This window comes from Falco punctatus, assembly GCF_963210335.1.
Source record: "Falco punctatus genome assembly, chromosome: 4".
Classification (NCBI taxonomy): domain Eukaryota; kingdom Metazoa; phylum Chordata; class Aves; order Falconiformes; family Falconidae; genus Falco; species Falco punctatus.
Window position 1 is genome coordinate 10,535,118 of NC_137583.1, and position 17,853 is coordinate 10,552,970.

The 17,853-nt window shown below is 41.4% G+C and overlaps 1 protein-coding gene across 1 annotated transcript; it reads right to left on the reverse strand.

The window, feature by feature from the left end:
• Nucleotides 1-4,499: 4,499 nt before the first annotated feature.
• Nucleotides 4,500-16,031, reverse strand: ARF4 (ARF GTPase 4). The gene is made up of 6 exons (XM_080385030.1): nt 15,630-16,031; nt 9,032-9,112; nt 8,410-8,519; nt 7,003-7,074; nt 6,349-6,474; nt 4,500-5,455 (listed from the first exon to the last, which is right to left on the reverse strand). Exons 1-6 carry the CDS (start codon nt 15,694-15,696, stop codon nt 5,369-5,371), a joined length of 543 nt encoding a protein of 180 aa, XP_080241156.1. The 5' UTR covers nt 15,697-16,031; the 3' UTR covers nt 4,500-5,368.
• Nucleotides 16,032-17,853: the final 1,822 nt, after the last annotated feature.

Here is a 17,853-nt window from a genome sequence, read left to right on the forward strand (position 1 = left end):
TAACTTAAAAAGGAGAAAAAGAATGTTTTTTGAAGTACCTATCCATTACAATTGGGTTACTTAGTTTTGCTTTCCAAAACCAGAACATTAAGAATCTGTTAACTTCTCCACAGTTACAGAAGATGGAGCTGCTCAGAGGTCTTCTGCCTCCCTCCCAATAAACAGCAGGTCCCCCTGGTTCCCTGCATCGGTACTGGGGCCGCTGCTCCTGTCCCGCACAGCCCAAGGAGAGGGAGAGCACAGCAGAGCTGGCATGTGCAGGAAGCAAACCGAAAGGGAAAAACACGGCACTGGAACAGGCCCAGTAAAATTAGATGGCCCTTGCACACAGCAGATAATCCTTTAATATGTTCAGCAGGAAATTCAGCCCCATGAGCTGGCACTGGAGATCCTCCGGTGCAAGTATCCCTCATTTAATTAGCAAAATGCAGCAGCACAGGCTGACTGCCAGTAGCACCAACGTGTCAGGAACCACTTAGACATTTCCAGAGTGAGAATCCAGCACTAGGGTCTAGGTTAGGAAAAAGTCACAATTCAAAAGAATTGTGGTTTTTTGGGGGTAAAAAGCAACCCTTAGAGACACACCTGTGGCCCATACCCCCCATGGTCTCAGGCTACGTTTACATCTACGTGAGGTAATATATGGTGCTTCCCACTCCACATAAGGTGATTTTTTAGTTCCCGTTTTAGCCTCCCCTACTACTGGACTTTGCCCAGCAATTAATTCTTCCTCTCTAAATCACCTCTAGAATTCAGATTTGTAGAAGCCCTATTAAGCTCTGTTTTATTGTATAAACCTAAACTCACCTGTGCTCCTCTTCCAGCGATTGGAACGCTCCACATCAAGAAAGTGGGCAAGATTCTTTTTGTGTCTTTTTAAATTTATGCAAGAAGGGCATTTGGTTTTTTTTGTTTTTTTTAAACGCTCTTTTTCCCAGACGAGCCATTAAGGAAAAAGGAACATTGCACTTAGCTTTCCCATCTCTGGTGCAGTAAACTCGAGAGAGCACTGCTCCAGCATCTGCTCTGACTAGCTGCTGTCCCGGGAGGGAGTTTCTTCTTTCACACTGGCTCCTGCTGTGGACAAACTTGTCACTCACAGGAACACTACTGAAACTAAGAGCACTGAAAGACTGGCCTTCTGGAGTAACAGATACTTGGCTAGTTTCTGGGTTGTTCCAGTTACTCTGAAATGTAGCTTACCTGTGTATTCGGTATGTACAAAAAAACCCCAAGTTCTGCCAGATCCTTCAGACTGGTCTGGCAACTTGGAACTCGTATTATTTTTTCCCCCCGACCTTGTCCATTCCAGACAAAGGGATCTTCACCACCTGTGGCAGCTAGTACTTGAATTCTTACACGAATATTTCTTGCATCACTGCTGTTTTTGAAGGGACTAATTCAAGCCTTCAGTAAAATGCCTTTACGTATCATGATAAAGCAAACAATAATGCAAAGTATGATTGAGAGAAGGAAAAAGGACAGAGAAAAATGGTACAAGAAAAGAAGGGGAAAAAATACCCAACATGCTGAACTGTCAGATGTTCAAAATAATTGTGTAGTTGCCTCAGTTCTCACATTTCTAGCACCAAAAAATTGTTCCAGGTCTTCAAAAACCCACCCAGTAAGAGGAAGAGCCTGAAAGATCCCAGTTTTCCTAGAATTTGCCACAGATACCTGTCATTTCTTACTCAAGTCCCCTGTCAATACCGTTCTTGACAAGGGCAGGAAAGATACTGGGACAAGGTGATGTGCAAAGTTTCATCACATTGCACTGAAACTGCCTTTGTCCAGACCTTAATATAAAGATTACTCAGATGAGCAAAGGACTGCAAACTGGGCTCTGAATTCTCATTACTGACAAAACCCTAACTCACTTTTTTTACACAAGCAAGGCCACTGCTGTAAGCGCCCTCATAGTGTTCTATTGCCTCCAGTACATCATTTTTCTGGTTTATGTTGAAAATGCTGAGAACAAACCAAGCAAGTAGAAACCTTTGAAGCACTTGTTGCTAATTCCTGATACATTTAGAACGGATTTTTGTTCTGCCTCTAAGCAGTCCAACCAAAATGCGCAGATTGTCTACAAAACAGCTGCAGAACAAGTCCTAGATTATGTTGTTCATGAAGCCTTTGTTTTTTATTTTAAAACTAGCAAAACAGAAAAAATAAACCAAACAAAAAGCCTAACAAATATCCACTACTATTTATGTTGTAGAATTGAGTGGTCAGGTTAGTTACATGTGAGTAGAACAAAACAAGACTTTTGCACTGGTCTGTATGTAGGTCTAAATATTCACACAAAACTGTTCTCCAAATGTTGGAAAAAAATGAAAAGCCAATCATGCACTTACTGAAAATGTAAGGAATAAACTGTGTCAGCACAAACAAATAAAATAAAAAGCACTCATTCTTCAGTGTTTTGCTCCCTGAAGTTAAGCTGGCCATCTGATACACTGAAATCAAAAAACCTCTTGTGTACAAGTATTACTAGACTGACTCTCCAGCACAGTAGAACTTACCCATTGTTTGAATACAGGAGTTGATGCTACACAATGAAATAATTCAGTCACTGGAACTCAGGATTTCCTGTCATTACAGTAGAACGAGGAACAAGTTTTTAGCAGCCTTGTGCCTGTCCAAGATTTTGAACTTCTGGGACAACAGCTCAGTTCAGGTATTTGAATTCTGATAGGGAAATGACAAACAGAGTTAGTACCTGAACTCTTCAACAGACATGACAAAATGGGATCTTTGTGGGGATTTCATCTGGCTCTGGAGAGCAGGGCTGTATTATATGCTGTTATTGACATCAAACATACATAGGTCAGTGTTATAATTGCTTTAGCTAGAAAATAACAATTTTAAAGAATGTTAGAAAAAAAATTACACCCAAGAAATTTATTGACTTTGTCTTACTACGCTGTGGGATAAGCTGTAGCCTTAACCTCTCATGCAGGCTCCATCACTCTTAAAAGATGCTTGAGATTTTTACTACTTTTTCACTTTGGGAAATTACTTATTTTATAGCAGAATTACGACCTACTGGTACACAAAGCCAAACACAGTGACTCTGAAATATAAACTTCTATACACATTCTGTAACTCAAAAGCATAGCGGCTAAACACAACTCACCTAAGCCTGAGTATTTAATTACTTCAAAGCATTTGGAAGAATTAACACAATGAAATCTTCATCGCTGTGAACCAGAATGTTTCCTTCAAGATAACAGGCCTAGTTTGTTTCTAAGTATCTGCTTTTTTATTTGAAGTCTACCTCTTCACTTTTTCCTCCTAAGAGGAGGCGGCATTTCATTTGTCACAAGCACTGTTTCATTTTAACCTACTGGGGCTACCAAGACAATCCCTATTACAGACAAGCTGCCTCTTCTGAACAAGGTGCTCCTTTTAAGGTTTACTTCAAGAACTGCATTGCTAGAAATACGCATGTTAACACCTACTGATCCAATGCACGGATATAGCAACTTTGCTGAATACGTAATCAGCAATTCATTAAAGGTGCAGGCAAAACCCTACTCACCTTACACCGTCTCCTGGGTTTCTCTTACATACTGAAGACAGTTAATGACTGTATTCAAAAACTCTGGAATTTTCTGTTAGTTGTGTTCACAGTAACTACTTCCTAGAAACTTAAATCTCAGTTACAGCAGAAGCTGCCTCAGAATGTGCTCTTAACCTAAACTACCTTGAGTTTAAGCACACCTTGTCACTGGGATTTCTTGTGGCACTGATAAGACCTGGGCAAAAAATAAAAGAGAGGAGCTTAGCCTGAAACTGCAATGAAATCATGCTTTGGGTTCCTAAAGACATACAATCAATAGAATACAATATTCCAGTTGGAGGATCGAGCTGTATTTGCATCCATACAGCAAACAGGCAATAAAAAAATAAAGATTTTAAACCATCCATTAGTAGCACCCTCAAAAAGCATTCTTTTGAACTACAGAGGTATAAGAGGGCAGAAATATGAACGCAGACAGTATAGAGCTGGTATTTTGGGTGACTTACCATTAATATAATACTGACTAAACCTCTGTACAAGTGTTCAAGTTAGCTTCCCAGCTAGTCACCAACAGAATTTGTGATTCTCCTGCCAGAACCCACATTGGTTGTTAAATGTAGATACAACTATGAAACAGACATGCATGTTTTGCAGGCAGTTTGTATTTGTTTTATTACAATTTTTCTAACTGTTAGTATTTTCATATCTGGACATCTTGAAAGGAATTTTAGATTTACAACTTCAAAAGACACTTACAGAATTATCTTAAGTCTTGATGACAGCTACTCTACTGCACCGTACACAATCTTGTTGCCCACCTTCTGTGTCCTGCTCTACACAGCTCCAAACAAGTGAAAAATCTGAGACTGGTGTTCACATTCAAGCTGCAGGAAAGCTCAGTATATGGATTAAAAAAAAAAAGTGATAACTTGCAGTTCAACTATTTCAGGAATCAAGAGGAGAATACACAGATCTATACATTTTATCATTTTATTAGGAATAATTCCAAGTGGGTTATGAAGAAACTAATCCATTGAGTTTGATGAATTTTCCAAAATTTCTTTATGAAGATATGTTCACCAACAAACAGTAGAACTTCAGCAGAACTATTATACACTGGGCAAAAATAGTCAGGCTGATACCAAAAAGCAACATGCAACATAAAAAAAAAAGATACAATATAAAGAAAGACAATCTGCTGAATATTAAAAACAACCTCAACATGAGCTCTTCGCAACCAGCACAGAACTATTCTACCCATCAAATCCAATTCACACAAAGGCAAGTTGGGCCGACAGAACCCAAGGATTAATAAAAATGTTCCTCAGTGCAGTAGATTTGTATAGTGTTTTAGAGCATTTCCTTGGCTGGAACAAGCAATATTAGGAATTCCTTTTGGCAAGGGAAAGAAATAAATAGATACGGAATGCTACGTTTTTAAATCAGCAGACTGTCTGAGGAATGAAACAGGGCATCAGTAAACTAAAAGTAGCAGGGAGAAAAAAATTTAAAACATTAATTTATTTGGGCTCAAAAGAATATTCAAAACAGATCTTAAAGATGTCACAATAACTATATTCAGGCATTTAGGCTAACAAGGGGAATAAAATCAGAAGATACACTTTTTCCAAGTTAAGGAGATTTTTACCCAAGTATATTGCTACCTTCGCAACATGTAGCTTGGTAAACAATAATTGGCAACAAAATAAGTTGAAACGCTGTAATATCCTGCCCAAATATCAGTTCCAGATACTGTAATAACCAAGATGCAAACTAATTTTGTTGTAACAAGCCTAGACCACTTATATCAAACATGTCCCTGGTGAAAGAGTCATCCAGTTTGAGTTAGCGTTTTGAGAGTTCATTTGACAGCCAGTCAAGTCCCTCATACAGACCAGTTCCTTGCGTAGCACAGGTAGCCTGGACATACCACTGTTAATGTAGAACACAAACAGAAGTTAAATTTACAAACTGATAAAACGTAAGCTAAGTCACAGTATGTGACAATCAGATACGCACTCAAACAATGCTCTTTAAACACTGCTTTGTGCCATAAATAGAGTTAATTTTGAACAGATGGTAATGTTAAAAGTTTTGGGAAGCATATATAAAGTAGATAGGGTTCAGACAGTGTCCAGAAACTCAGTGCTGGCCTACCAAATGCTAGAACACCATTTAGGGCATCAGGGAATAAACACAGAACTTGCAGTTGGTTTATATGCTGAAAACTTAGCTTCTTGTTTTTGAAAGACTGCTCTTCAGGAAATGGACATGGAATTATCTAAGTTAACAGACATCTAAAACATCTTTATGGGTATGATCTTAGTGCATCAAGACACAGACATTATGTGAGTATCACAGAAGGCTGGATAGTTTATGTGAAGCAACCCTATCGCTCAAAGGCTTGTGCAGATGGAATCTAATGATTCAGGAGCTACTTAATTTCCTCCCGTCTTTGGAGTGGAGAGAATGCAAAATGCATTTTCTTCCCCAGAGCAACAAATAGAGAAAACAGGAAGGCCCACCACATACTTCGTCAAACATGTTTGACAGCCAGATTTCAGTCAGAGACTGGAATATTTATATTTTTCCAGGAAAAAGTGAGAGATGAAACACCTGCAACAGCTGAACATACTGGATTACACTTCCAAATCATTTATTTTCAGAAAGGACCTTAAACTATGCACTACAGAATTTAACAGCAGGTATGTGCATCTTTCTACAGGAAGCGGTGAAAACTTCCCTTTCCTTTAAAGGAAAACTTCTGTTTATGATAAATAATAAAGGAAGACAACAGTTCAGCAACTGGGAAGTTTACTACTTACAGTTCTGTTACGCAGAGACTGAAGACCTAGTTTATCTGTCATTTCACTGATTGCCATGGCATTTGGCAGATCTTGTTTATTTGCGAACAGAAGCAGCACTGCGTCTCGCAGTTCATCCTCCTGAAGCTAACAAAAAAACCCAGCCGTGTTATTAAATTAGTTCAGTTAAATACTTCCATTACTTGAACAAGCACTAAAGAAACCTAAATACTGATTTAAGGGTTATAAACGTTTTCATTCCTAGTCCTGAAGTCACTGGTAAGTACTGAGTGAAATTTAACTACAACCCAACAGAACTTCTACAAGTAAGGAAATAGCCTTTCAATCAGCAGTTTAAATTCGCAGGCACCTTGCTGCTGAAATTCTTAGCACCAATTTGTTTTCCCAAAATTCTTTGTCTGCTGCATTTTTATTAAGGTTTTATGAAGGAAAGAAAGGTTCTGACAGATCAGTAGTTCTGGAGCTAAAGCTCTCCACAGAATTTCAGTTACAACTCAGCACACTATGTGACCCAGAATTACTAGGTGAATACAATATACACTGTACGAACATCCACAATTTTAAAATGCTAAATCTTTTAAGGAAGCTGACAAACATCCAAAACTATGACAAAGTATGTAAAACAATCATGTTTCAGAAGGTATCGATATTTACCATTTTCTGCAGTTCTTCTGCGGCTTCCTGGATTCTCTCTCTGTCATTGCTGTCTACCACAAAAATGAGGCCCTGTAAGAAGTTAAGCAGTTCTGAAAAGCCAATGTAAACACGCAGCACTATTTTAAAACCCAAGAAACTCATATTGGCTATTGTGATCGTCCTCTCTCTCTCAAGTAAGCAAATCTGACAGAAACTTCTGTTTAGGCAATGCAAGATGTCTATCTGAACAAACTGCAGAATAAAACTAAGTCTTCTAAATCAAAAAAGTTAGCACACACAAATGTTGGTTTACAGATTACTGTGGGACCCATTAGTCTGGGGGAGGGGGGAACAGATACTAGTAAGTTTTCAGAAGCTAACTCTCTCCCCTCCCTTTTCACTCATTCTATCATATTAAACGCAGCAATAGCATCAGAAGTGCTTCACCATCTCACACTTCACTGAAAAACACTCTTAAAGCAAGGCCTGTTTAAAAAAAGTTTGTACCCAACAGTATTCTTAATGGCATCTGTTACTCAAGTGTCCTTCTTACACATACACTATTTACTCTTAAAATTTCAGTCTGAAACATTACATTTTATCATTCTCTTTATGAAGAGAGAACTATCTTTTAAAAATATTTAGTAACAGGGCCAAATAAGGAACTGAAGCCAAGTATTATTCTGTTCATAGCAGTACTTCGCTAGCTCCTTTTTGTCAGTCCAGACTTCTCCATTTTTCTGCACCAATCAGATGCTGCACAGAAGTTTCTTGGATACAATTCTATATCCAACACAGAAAAAAAAAACCCAAACCACAAAACAAAAAAAATCACCACTCACAAAGTTTCCTGATACTAAGCAACTTACCTTACTACTTCATTTATGTCACCAAAAATGACAGCAGTCACACCAATATGAAGCTGACACTTTCTAATCAATCGGTAACAAGACCTTTCACAGTATTTTTAGATACTCAGTGTACTAAATACACTGATACAGCATGGTAAAAGCTATATATTTTAAGGCTGGTTCTTGAAAAAAAAAAGGATATATAAAAGGGTGTTCAAACACTAAAATTTTTTATGTATAAGTCAACACCAGTTCAAACAAATCAAAGCATGGGTACAGCAAGGTTGAAGAGCTCCTCACAAACAAGCCAGCTGCTTTGGCACATTACAGAACACTGGTAGATCCTAAATGACTTAATCCTTGCCAGGCTCACTCACAACTAGGCTTGAAGCCTTCAGGGTAACAAACTAGCTTCAACTAGAATGAAATCTGGGTATCCCTCAGAACTCGCAGGAAGTAGCGAGGAGCCTTTCTGAAACAAAGAGACAGAAGACAACTTTCCATATATACTCTACAGAACATACTGAGACTTTACAAAACAGGTCTTTAACTACTGTCATCTCTGAACTCTTACCTGTGTGTTTTGGAAATAATGCCTCCAAAGAGGTCTAATTTTATCTTGACCACCAACATCCCAAACTGTGAAACAAATGTTTTTATATTCTACCGTTTCCACGTTAAAACCTAAAAAGACAAGAGTTCAGTAATTAGCAATAGTTAATGCTAGTGTCAAAATGTAATTCTAACCATGTTAAAAGTGGCTACTTCCTAAGTTACATGTCTCCCGAACACACATAAAATGGCTTAGCAGAACTGAATTGCTAGATGAAGAAGAAAATTGACTGACGGGGAAAATAAAAATAAATTAGTAACTGAAATCCAGGCACAGGACCTTTTTTTCAGTGAATCTTTCAGCCACAAACTGCAAGGCTCATGGCATTTGTGGGAAGTACTGCAACTTAACTGGTTTCTATACTCCCTGAGCATCTGCTACTGGCCACTGTCAGATACAGGATTCTGGTCTAGTTGTATCTTTCGTCTGACACAAGTTATGTTATGGCAGTACCAGAAAGCCCATGGTTGTCTTGATCCTTATGGTAACGGCAAAGACAGCAAATCCCTACACTTCAGAAGCCCATCTCTACAACACAAATATAAAGTAACAAGAATGAAGGCATGAGAACTGGTTATCTTACCAATAGTGGGAATTGTGGTGACAATTTCTCCTAGTTTCAGTTTATAAAGAATAGTTGTCTTGCCAGCAGCATCCAAACCAACTAGAATAAACAGAAAAATTATTTATTTCACAACATTCACTATACCTTGCTAATTTAAAAATATGCCATTTAGCATACAGAGTATTAGGGTTTTTTTTCTGAGAAGAAACAACTTTTTAAACACTCTTAAGTCATTGTTAATATACTACTGTATGTTTCTCCTCTACCCAGCACTAAGAGTGAGAACAAGCAATGAAGAGAACAAGCTCAGTAACACACTTCCACCCACTACCCACAGACTTCCAAATTTCTAGTCATCTTCCCTAGTATTTGTGTTACTTAATTACATTTTACCATTCACTTTGAAAGTTTCTTCTGGATAAGTAAGGATCTTCTAAATGTATACCAACAATCTACCAGCAGCACATCGTTTCTAACTGATCACACGTTTGCTACTTTGCGTTCAAGTTGGGGAAGGTCTCACTAAACCTTCAGGTAAGGCCATTTTCACATGCACCTGAACCCACGGCACTATCCATGGAAGGCACTTCAGTGTCCCTCATTCCACTGCTAAAACATTTCTTTTGCATTGACAAAACCACATAAATTATGCAACTCCTGTCCTCCCTCCACATCTACTCTAAGGTCTGTAACTCTTCTTCAGGATAGCACTTCTATTCACTGAAATCCACTGGGATGCTTTCATTAGGAGTCTCCTTTTTTGATCTTTATAGGCTTTCTGCACTGAGATTTGCTCTTCTGTTTCTACAACAAAACTTAAGCTTGCTAGTTTTCAGGGTAAACTATGTGGTAGACACGTGATACTTAAAAAAACACACCAAAAAACAAAACCGAAGCCTCAAAGACTTTTTTTGAGAAGCATCACCAAGACTGCAGACATCCACTATAGTTTTCTAAAACTGCGCAACTGCTTATTATTAGGCATTTCAGAACACGTCAGAGCAACTCAAAACACAATTCTTCACGTTAGAATCCAATGCCTAGCATATAAGCACCTAACGAACAATAGGTACTAAACACTTACCACAGCAACAGTTTGAATAAGATGTCTATTTGTGAAAATTAGAATGGTCAATAAAACTTTGCCCAAATGAAAATAAACCCCCAATTAAAAAATTAACTAATACTTGCATGAGAAACCTAACGTTATCCTTGTTTAGTAACAGTCTTAAGTGCTCCGAGTTAATTTCCTACTTGGTAACTGCGATATATTAAGCTTTAAGTGGTTTGATGACTTGACTATTAATAATACAACTGTTTCCTTAGCATTGCCATAAAATGGAATTCAAAATTGCCTACTTATTCAGAATGAAACCAGACTCTTAAAAAGCTGCCTCCTTCTCAAGACACAAACTGCTGTTTCAGCAAACTAATTAAAAACCCCTATCTATAACTGTCCTATATTCTGATACTGTGAACAGGATTACATATGCCAATGCGGTTTCTTTGGTATTGTCATTGTGTGTTTATAAAAAAAAAAAAACCACACAGTTGTTCTACAATCAAACCCAAAAGCTCCTTGAGGGGTAATAAACCTCCAAAATGCTCAGATAAAAATGTAACAGTCTAAAGCCTGCTATTGTCTGAGTGTTATTCTCTTTTAGAACCGTACACAAGCATGAACCGAAAAACAGACATGGTGCGGCATAAGTTTCAGAAGAGCCTGCAAGTCATGAAACTTGTAAATGTTAGCATTTTCCCTACCCCAACAAAGTGTCAGGTAGCCTTAGAAAACCCTTTCAGTGAACCCTGAAACCCTCAGAAGACTAGGCTCAAACCCAATGTTTTTAATAGCACCATGCTTGAAGCCCATCACCATTCTCACACAGCTCAGCTTCAAACAAGCATTTCTAGGACGTCTAGATCTTCACAGGAAAACATAATGCATATACATGTGTGATAGTTTTCCAGTAAATTAACATTAAGATTGCTTACTGAATCATCAATTAAAGCTACACATACTCACAAACTGTTCTCTTACCCCCCCAAAAAAAACCAAAAATCCCAGTTATCAGTAAAACAAACACTGACAAGACTTGTTAACATTAGCAACGAAAGAAAAATGGCATTATCTACACAAATGGAGTGTATTTAGGGGTATATTAAAGATACACATAAAGACAAAGAAAAAAGCTAATCTCATTTCAAAGAATTTACACAGGGTGTCGAGAAGCATTTGAAGATATGACTCAGAGTTAAGAAATAAGAATCTACTCATGACTTTTAATTTGCTAAATTTAAGAAATTATTGCCCCAATTACCCACTCCACTCTTGTACCAGGACCCACCAACACCTCAATGGCATTGGCAGAAGGCTACATGAGCCACGTAAGCGCAAAGCCCAGAGACTTTGCTTAAATCCACTCTTACCCACAATTCTTATTAAGCTGCTGGACTTTGCACTGAGGCAGGCTGAGTTATAGACACATGTTTTCTTCTCTCCACACCCGAGACAACAGCTTTTCACCATGGGAAGGCAACTTCTACAAATGACCGTGACCCTATTTGGAAAAACTGCCTCTTTTAGCCAAATTGATTATGTTATGAAGTCTAAGTAAGCAAAAGTCATCAAAAGCATCACCTCCATTCATACTTCTTACTCCAGTTTGCCACTTAACACTCTTTTTAGAACAAGAAATTTCAGGGCACCAAATCACATTTAATCTTTTGAGCTGCTAGGAAGTGTAACTGTTGCTTTCAGAATTCCAAGAATAAACACGTTTACATTTGCACTGGAACACTAAATGTAAATCTATGAGCTACTTCCATGTCATACAGTTTAAGTAGATTTAACTATAAAGATTAAAACCTAAGTCTTAAATCCCCAAATATCATAAATTTCCGATTCTACATTTTCACTCTGATTCTACTGCCTGACTGACCACTGACAAGACCAAGGCATAAAAGAATCTTGAAGTAGGGTGTGATGTTCAGCAGTTATACCACAGTGCTTTAAGGTTACAATAAAGCACAAACGGGAAGCACAGACTTGCACTTGCAACCCTTTATCTTTAAACCAAGTCAAACACCTTCTTCCTCTAGCTGCGGGGGGAAAAAAAAAAAAAAAAAGCTTACAGTGCTTTTAGATGCTGTTAAAACCACTTTGGTTCTAAACCCTTTATTCCTCTCAAGAGTGTTTTGTTCACAACCTGTCAGTCATGTTTCTGAATCTCAAGCTTGTAGTTAGCTTGTCCCCAGACACATCATCCCTGTGACCATATCGCAGTCCTTATTTACCAACTTTCTACTTTGATCATGGGTGGTCGAATACGAAGCTGCCTCAGTTATCATAGCACAGAGCTTCAGATAAACTACAGATGCAGAAAAATGGAGAACTGACCTCTTAAATGGAACCCCCATCAAGCCAAATAGATTTTGGTTGTCAGATTGAGATTTCCAAAGTTTACTATACAATACAGTGTGTTGCTGCTTCCAAAATGAATGTTTCCGATAACCAGAGCAAGGAACAACAACCAAAAAAGCTTCTACTGTATTTAACTGATTCATGACATTCATGTTACAATCGAAAGCCAGCTTAAAAAAGTAAAATTAATGAATCCTAATTTACTACAGGTTTGTATTCCTTCACTTTTCTTTCATCTTTATACCAGTTCTCTTATTTATCCCCTTACATACTATTCCTCTTTCACATTTCAACTGGGTAAGTCTTTGAGTGACATGAAGGAGCAGTTCTCAATACAGCTTCTGAAGAAAACACACACACATATGAAGAAAACTCAACAGGATGCAAACCAACTGTGGTTAAAAAAAACCCAAACAAAAAATGCCAAACAAATGGTTTTGTGCTGTACAGTAACATCAATCCCAAAGAACCTGCCAATTTCCCCCCCCAATGCATTTAATAATTACCTTTGTATTCAAAGCTCCTGAGTAGCTAAGCTATTATCTCAGTTAAGACTTGCACAACTGCACCAAGACACGGAACACTAAATTATGATACTGAAAGGTGCACAACGAATCAGGAACTTTTCTTTTTTAAGCACAAGAAACCATGAGTGAAGAATTTTACGGACAGGTGCATGTAGGGTTAGGGCTCAGTTTTTCTGCTCTAACGCCCCAGTTGCCTAGTCTAACTTCAAGTCATTCAATCCTATCCTACAGTTATTTGTTTTCCCTCAGGTTATTTCCATCTATAAAGAGAATGCAGGAATTATTTCACATGCATCTCCTCATAACATTATATAATTATTTCTCAGAAATAGTAAGTGCATTTTTTTAAAAACCAACATTTCAGTAACACTATACCATTAAATGCCCACCTTTTATCATAAATGTAGTCTGAAAACATAGAACAGTGTGCCATTTTTGCTGTTGAACATGGTACCTGATGAGAAATACTCAAATTCTGCAGAACTCAGTAACACAAAGTCTGTCTTAAGAGCTAAATTAATTCTACTTTATCTTTAATTCTGCAGAAACAGCAAAAAGCTGTGAAAGACAAGTCTGAACTATAAATTAATCATCTGTTCATTATCAACTCATCCATATAATATTTTCCCCCTAAATATTTCTCCATGAACACCTTACTCCATAAAGTATACTACATGCAAAAATTTAAATGCCTAGCCTTATATAGCTTATTTTCAACCATAAACTTAAAACTGTCACTTTGAGGAAAAGTTTAATCCAGTCCCAGTATTGATTCAGATATCTCTCCTCAAAGTGCTGATAAATAACGTAGAACGCTATGAAAAGCTTCTTTTCCACGTTACAGGTGCAACTTACAACATATCCAGTATAACATATTCTGCTTCTAAACATCAAGCTTAGCTCCTATGTTACACTCTCAAGAAAACAGCAGTTTTATGCTCTTATACAATGTAACAAATACGGTGCAGTCCCATGCTCTGATCCAGTCCTGTATTTGAATATAATATCTTAAAATCAAAATTATTACAAAATAAAAAGATGCATCTGTACCAACTGCTAGAAAGCGCAGCTCCCTAACTCATATCTAACCTAAATTTGATTAGCCTGATTACCTACCAATGAAGAAATTAAAGCCTTGCAAGCTATTTTGATCTCCATGACATCGCTTTCCTGTTTTCATTATTTCACAGAATGCAACAGAACTACAAACATACCATAGACACTATCTCATCCTACAGTCGAGCTCATTTGAAGATTTTTACTTCCTTCACTTAAGAGACATATGAAGAGTCAGGCTATTAGGGAGACAGTCAAAGCACTTCCTTGAAACCAACAGATGTATTAAGTTGTCTCAAAGACAAAAAATACTCAGCTTATTTTGGAATAGATGAGAGTCTCTAATTTTAAACAGAGAAGACACAATGAAAATTACTGTGCATGCAATAAAGAACTCTGTATCACAAAACGTATGGACGACATTGAAATACAATGAAAAAAATTTTTTAAAAAAGCTGCATTGTAGTGCCTACTGTGTGTACCAAGGCAGCATTACAGGTAAGTAGCGTGCCAAGAAGTTTCAGGGTAATGACCCAGTCCCGCGATGGGCTATATTGAAGTGAACACTTGATTTCTTAAGACAGGCCACTTCAATCAACGGCCATAAAACAAGTTCCATTCGCTTTGGTAACAGAATTTGAGGAAAAATTGGGGGGTTAAGATCTGCCTGTACCTAAAGCTTGCAGGGGGTGGGTAGGTGGGTGAAAGAAAGCAGGGGAGAGTTGATTGAAGTGGAAGAGGAAATAGCGAATGCAGTATGCGCTTGCTTTGACCTTTTGAACCATAATCTTGCAGCAAGACTCTTCAAGAGCTACTGCCTTCAACTCTTACACAGCCTGTGTCAAGAGAACCACATCGAATTCCAAATAAATAACTCGAGGCAGACAGTAAAACTAAGCAAGCACGGCAGAGCGACCCTACCGGGTTTTGTACGCGAGGCACAGGAGCGAACGTCCTTCCCCGAGCGCCAGGGGCACAGGCACCGTAGCTACCGAAAAATCGGCCATTATACGGCAATTCCTGCAGCCCTCGCCGCCGAACACAGCGGGCTTTGTCACAGCCTGCTGGGGGCCACGCCGCCGGGCGGGAGCGGCGCGGGGGCAGGGCGCGCAGCCGGCCCGTGCCCCGGCAGGGGGACCCCCGCCGCCGCCGCCCCCCTCACCTGCGGCCGCTTGATCTTTGTTCCGGGCTTCGCTCGGGCCCGGCGGGGCGGCACCGCAGGTGCAGGGGGACGGGGCTGCAGCCGCGCACGCCCCGCCGCAGACCCGCGCAGCGCTGCCCCCGCCGCAGCCGTGGCCCCGGCAGCGGGGCAGGAGAGGGACGGGGCCGGCAGCTCGGCGGAGGGGAAGGGAAGGCAGCTACAGCCCGACCCCCACCCCTTCCCCCGCCGCTCGTCCGCTTCCCGGCGACCCCGCCAGCCCCAGGAAGGGCCGAGCCCCCCCGCCGTGAGCCCACGGCCCCCTCCCGCCGGGCTCCCCTCCCCCACCGCCAGCGGGACGCGTCCGTGAGGGAGCGGGCGGGCCTGGCGGCGGCCACGGGCGGACAGGGCACAGCGGCGGGGCCGGGGGGCCGCGGGCGGGCGGCGGCAGCGCGCCGCTGTCCCCCTTACCCATGAGGATGCGCATCTGCTTCTTGCCGAAGAGGCGCGAGAAGAGCGAGGAGATGGTGAGGCCCATGGCGGCTCCGGCGCGGGGCTGGGCGGCGGCGCAGGCGGCGGGAGGAGCGCGGCGAGGCGGGCGGGAGGGGGAGAGCGGCCCGGCTGCCGGCGGCGCTCACGGATCCCTCCGCGGCGAGGAGGCCGGTGCCGAGGTGCGGGCTTGGCCCGGCGGCACCGACCGATCGGGCGCGGGCGGCGGCAACGGCGGCGCAGCTGGTGCTGTGTGCCCGGGAGCCTCGCTCGCTCGCTCTCTGCCACGTCACGCTCGCCACGGCCGCCCCGGCTCCAACGCGGACAAAATCACGTCACGCTCGCCACATCCCCCGGCCGCGGCGCCACCCTTCGCCACACGGCCCCGGCGCCGGCGCACTACGGCTCCCAGGCAGCGCCGCGCCCGCCCCGCACCCCGCTCGCCCCAGCCGCGGCTGCCAGTGCATGACGGGGGCTGTAGTCGGCGCTCCCCGGCCGCCTCGCCGCGGTTCCGGCCGCCGGGCAGGGCGGGAAATGCAGTCCGCAGGGCAGGGCCGCCTCGGGCCGGGCCCGCTCAGCCGGGGGTGACAGCCACCGCGCGCCTCTCCCGGAGGACAGCTGAGTGGAGCGGGGGTGCGGGGTGAGACAAATCGCCCGAGAGCCCCAAATGCCCGCTAACACCAGCAGCGCCAGGCAGGGAACCGGCCCGCCTCCGGCGTGGGCCCCCCGGCGCTGCGGCTCCTTTCCGGCCGCGGTGCCCGTGAGCCGGCCCCGCAACCGCAACCGCACTGGGCCGGGGGGGGGGGGGCGGGCAGAGCCGGGGTGCTGGAACGGGCACGGAACCGAAAGGCGCCCTAGCCTGACAGACACGCTGTTTTTTGAGGGGTATGTTCTGTTTCATAACCTGCTGCAACAGCTTTTTTCACAGCTATTGTGAAAAGCCCATCGCCTGGTGGTAGTTACATTTGGGGCAGCGTAAGCTGCGTTTAATGCGTGAGCGGCTGCGCTCCCTCTCCCAAGGAAACTGGCTCAGTCAAGAGCCCGAAAAATTTTCAAGGGAGTTATTGCCCATGAGAAACTGCGTTAGTACACACAAGCTCATGTTTTTTCAAAAAGACGCTATTTGTTATTTCCTTACCTTCCATTGTAACACCACCCATCTTCAATGCTCTTGATAAAGCCACAGCCCTGAAGCAGGTCCTACCAGCAGGCTGCTGCGAGGGAGACTCAACTCGGGCTGCCCTGTCCTCACATGTCATGCTGGAAGTCTTACTCAGGTTTTAAATCAATCTGTTTTAAATTAAGGTTAGAAGTTCTGTTTTTAGAAAATGTTTCAAGTCAGTCACATTTTAACTTAAATCCAGTTAGTGCCTAAGTTGTTAACATGATCCTGATCAACTATTAGGTTTCAATTTCCTGATAGTTTTAGGAGTCCCGTTCAAGGCTGCCAATACCTATATTCTATTCAGAGCACTCTGTATTTACACTTTTTTTTCTAGCCAAGAAAGTCAGGCTTCTCTGAATTTAGCTGAGGGTAAATGTGCTACAAAATATATGAAGGACTCTTTTTTAAATAAGTTACTTTCTAGATCTCCAAACTGGCATATTCTTACTATAGCTACATCATTAATAGATACCTTTCATTGTTTCGGTTGTTAGACTGGAATCTAACAAATGCTTTAGAAGTAATTGCCAAAAATCAGCGTTTCATCATGAAGTGGTTGCTCTGGATAATCGTATATAACTATTACTTACAACATACTTTTGATTCATTGTCCTTTCTTCAGATCAAACACATTAACACTGCTGAAGGACTAGCTGCATCTTTACCATATTTGACTGCACTTCATCTCGTGTCTCGGTTTTTGCATTTATTTTTACGTTGTTTAAAAGAAATCTGTGAAGTCCCAAATCTTATGCACATCCCATTTACTCTCCTGTTACGCTAAGTGAGGCAGTCCTAACTTCTTCTGATGACCAAAGTGGGGCCCTTTATCTTTAACATTTCTTTACTGAACAGCTGCTACCTCTTTCCTAGGACCCCTTCTAAATATATATTTTATATTTTTTTTTTTTTGAGTCAGATGAAGACTGAGGGAAAATTACTGAAACTAGTAGTTTTTTGCACGGTCCTTTGGTCATCAAACCTCAGATAAATGAGGATTAGTACAAGCTCTTTACCTGTATTTTAAGCCCATTGAGTTAA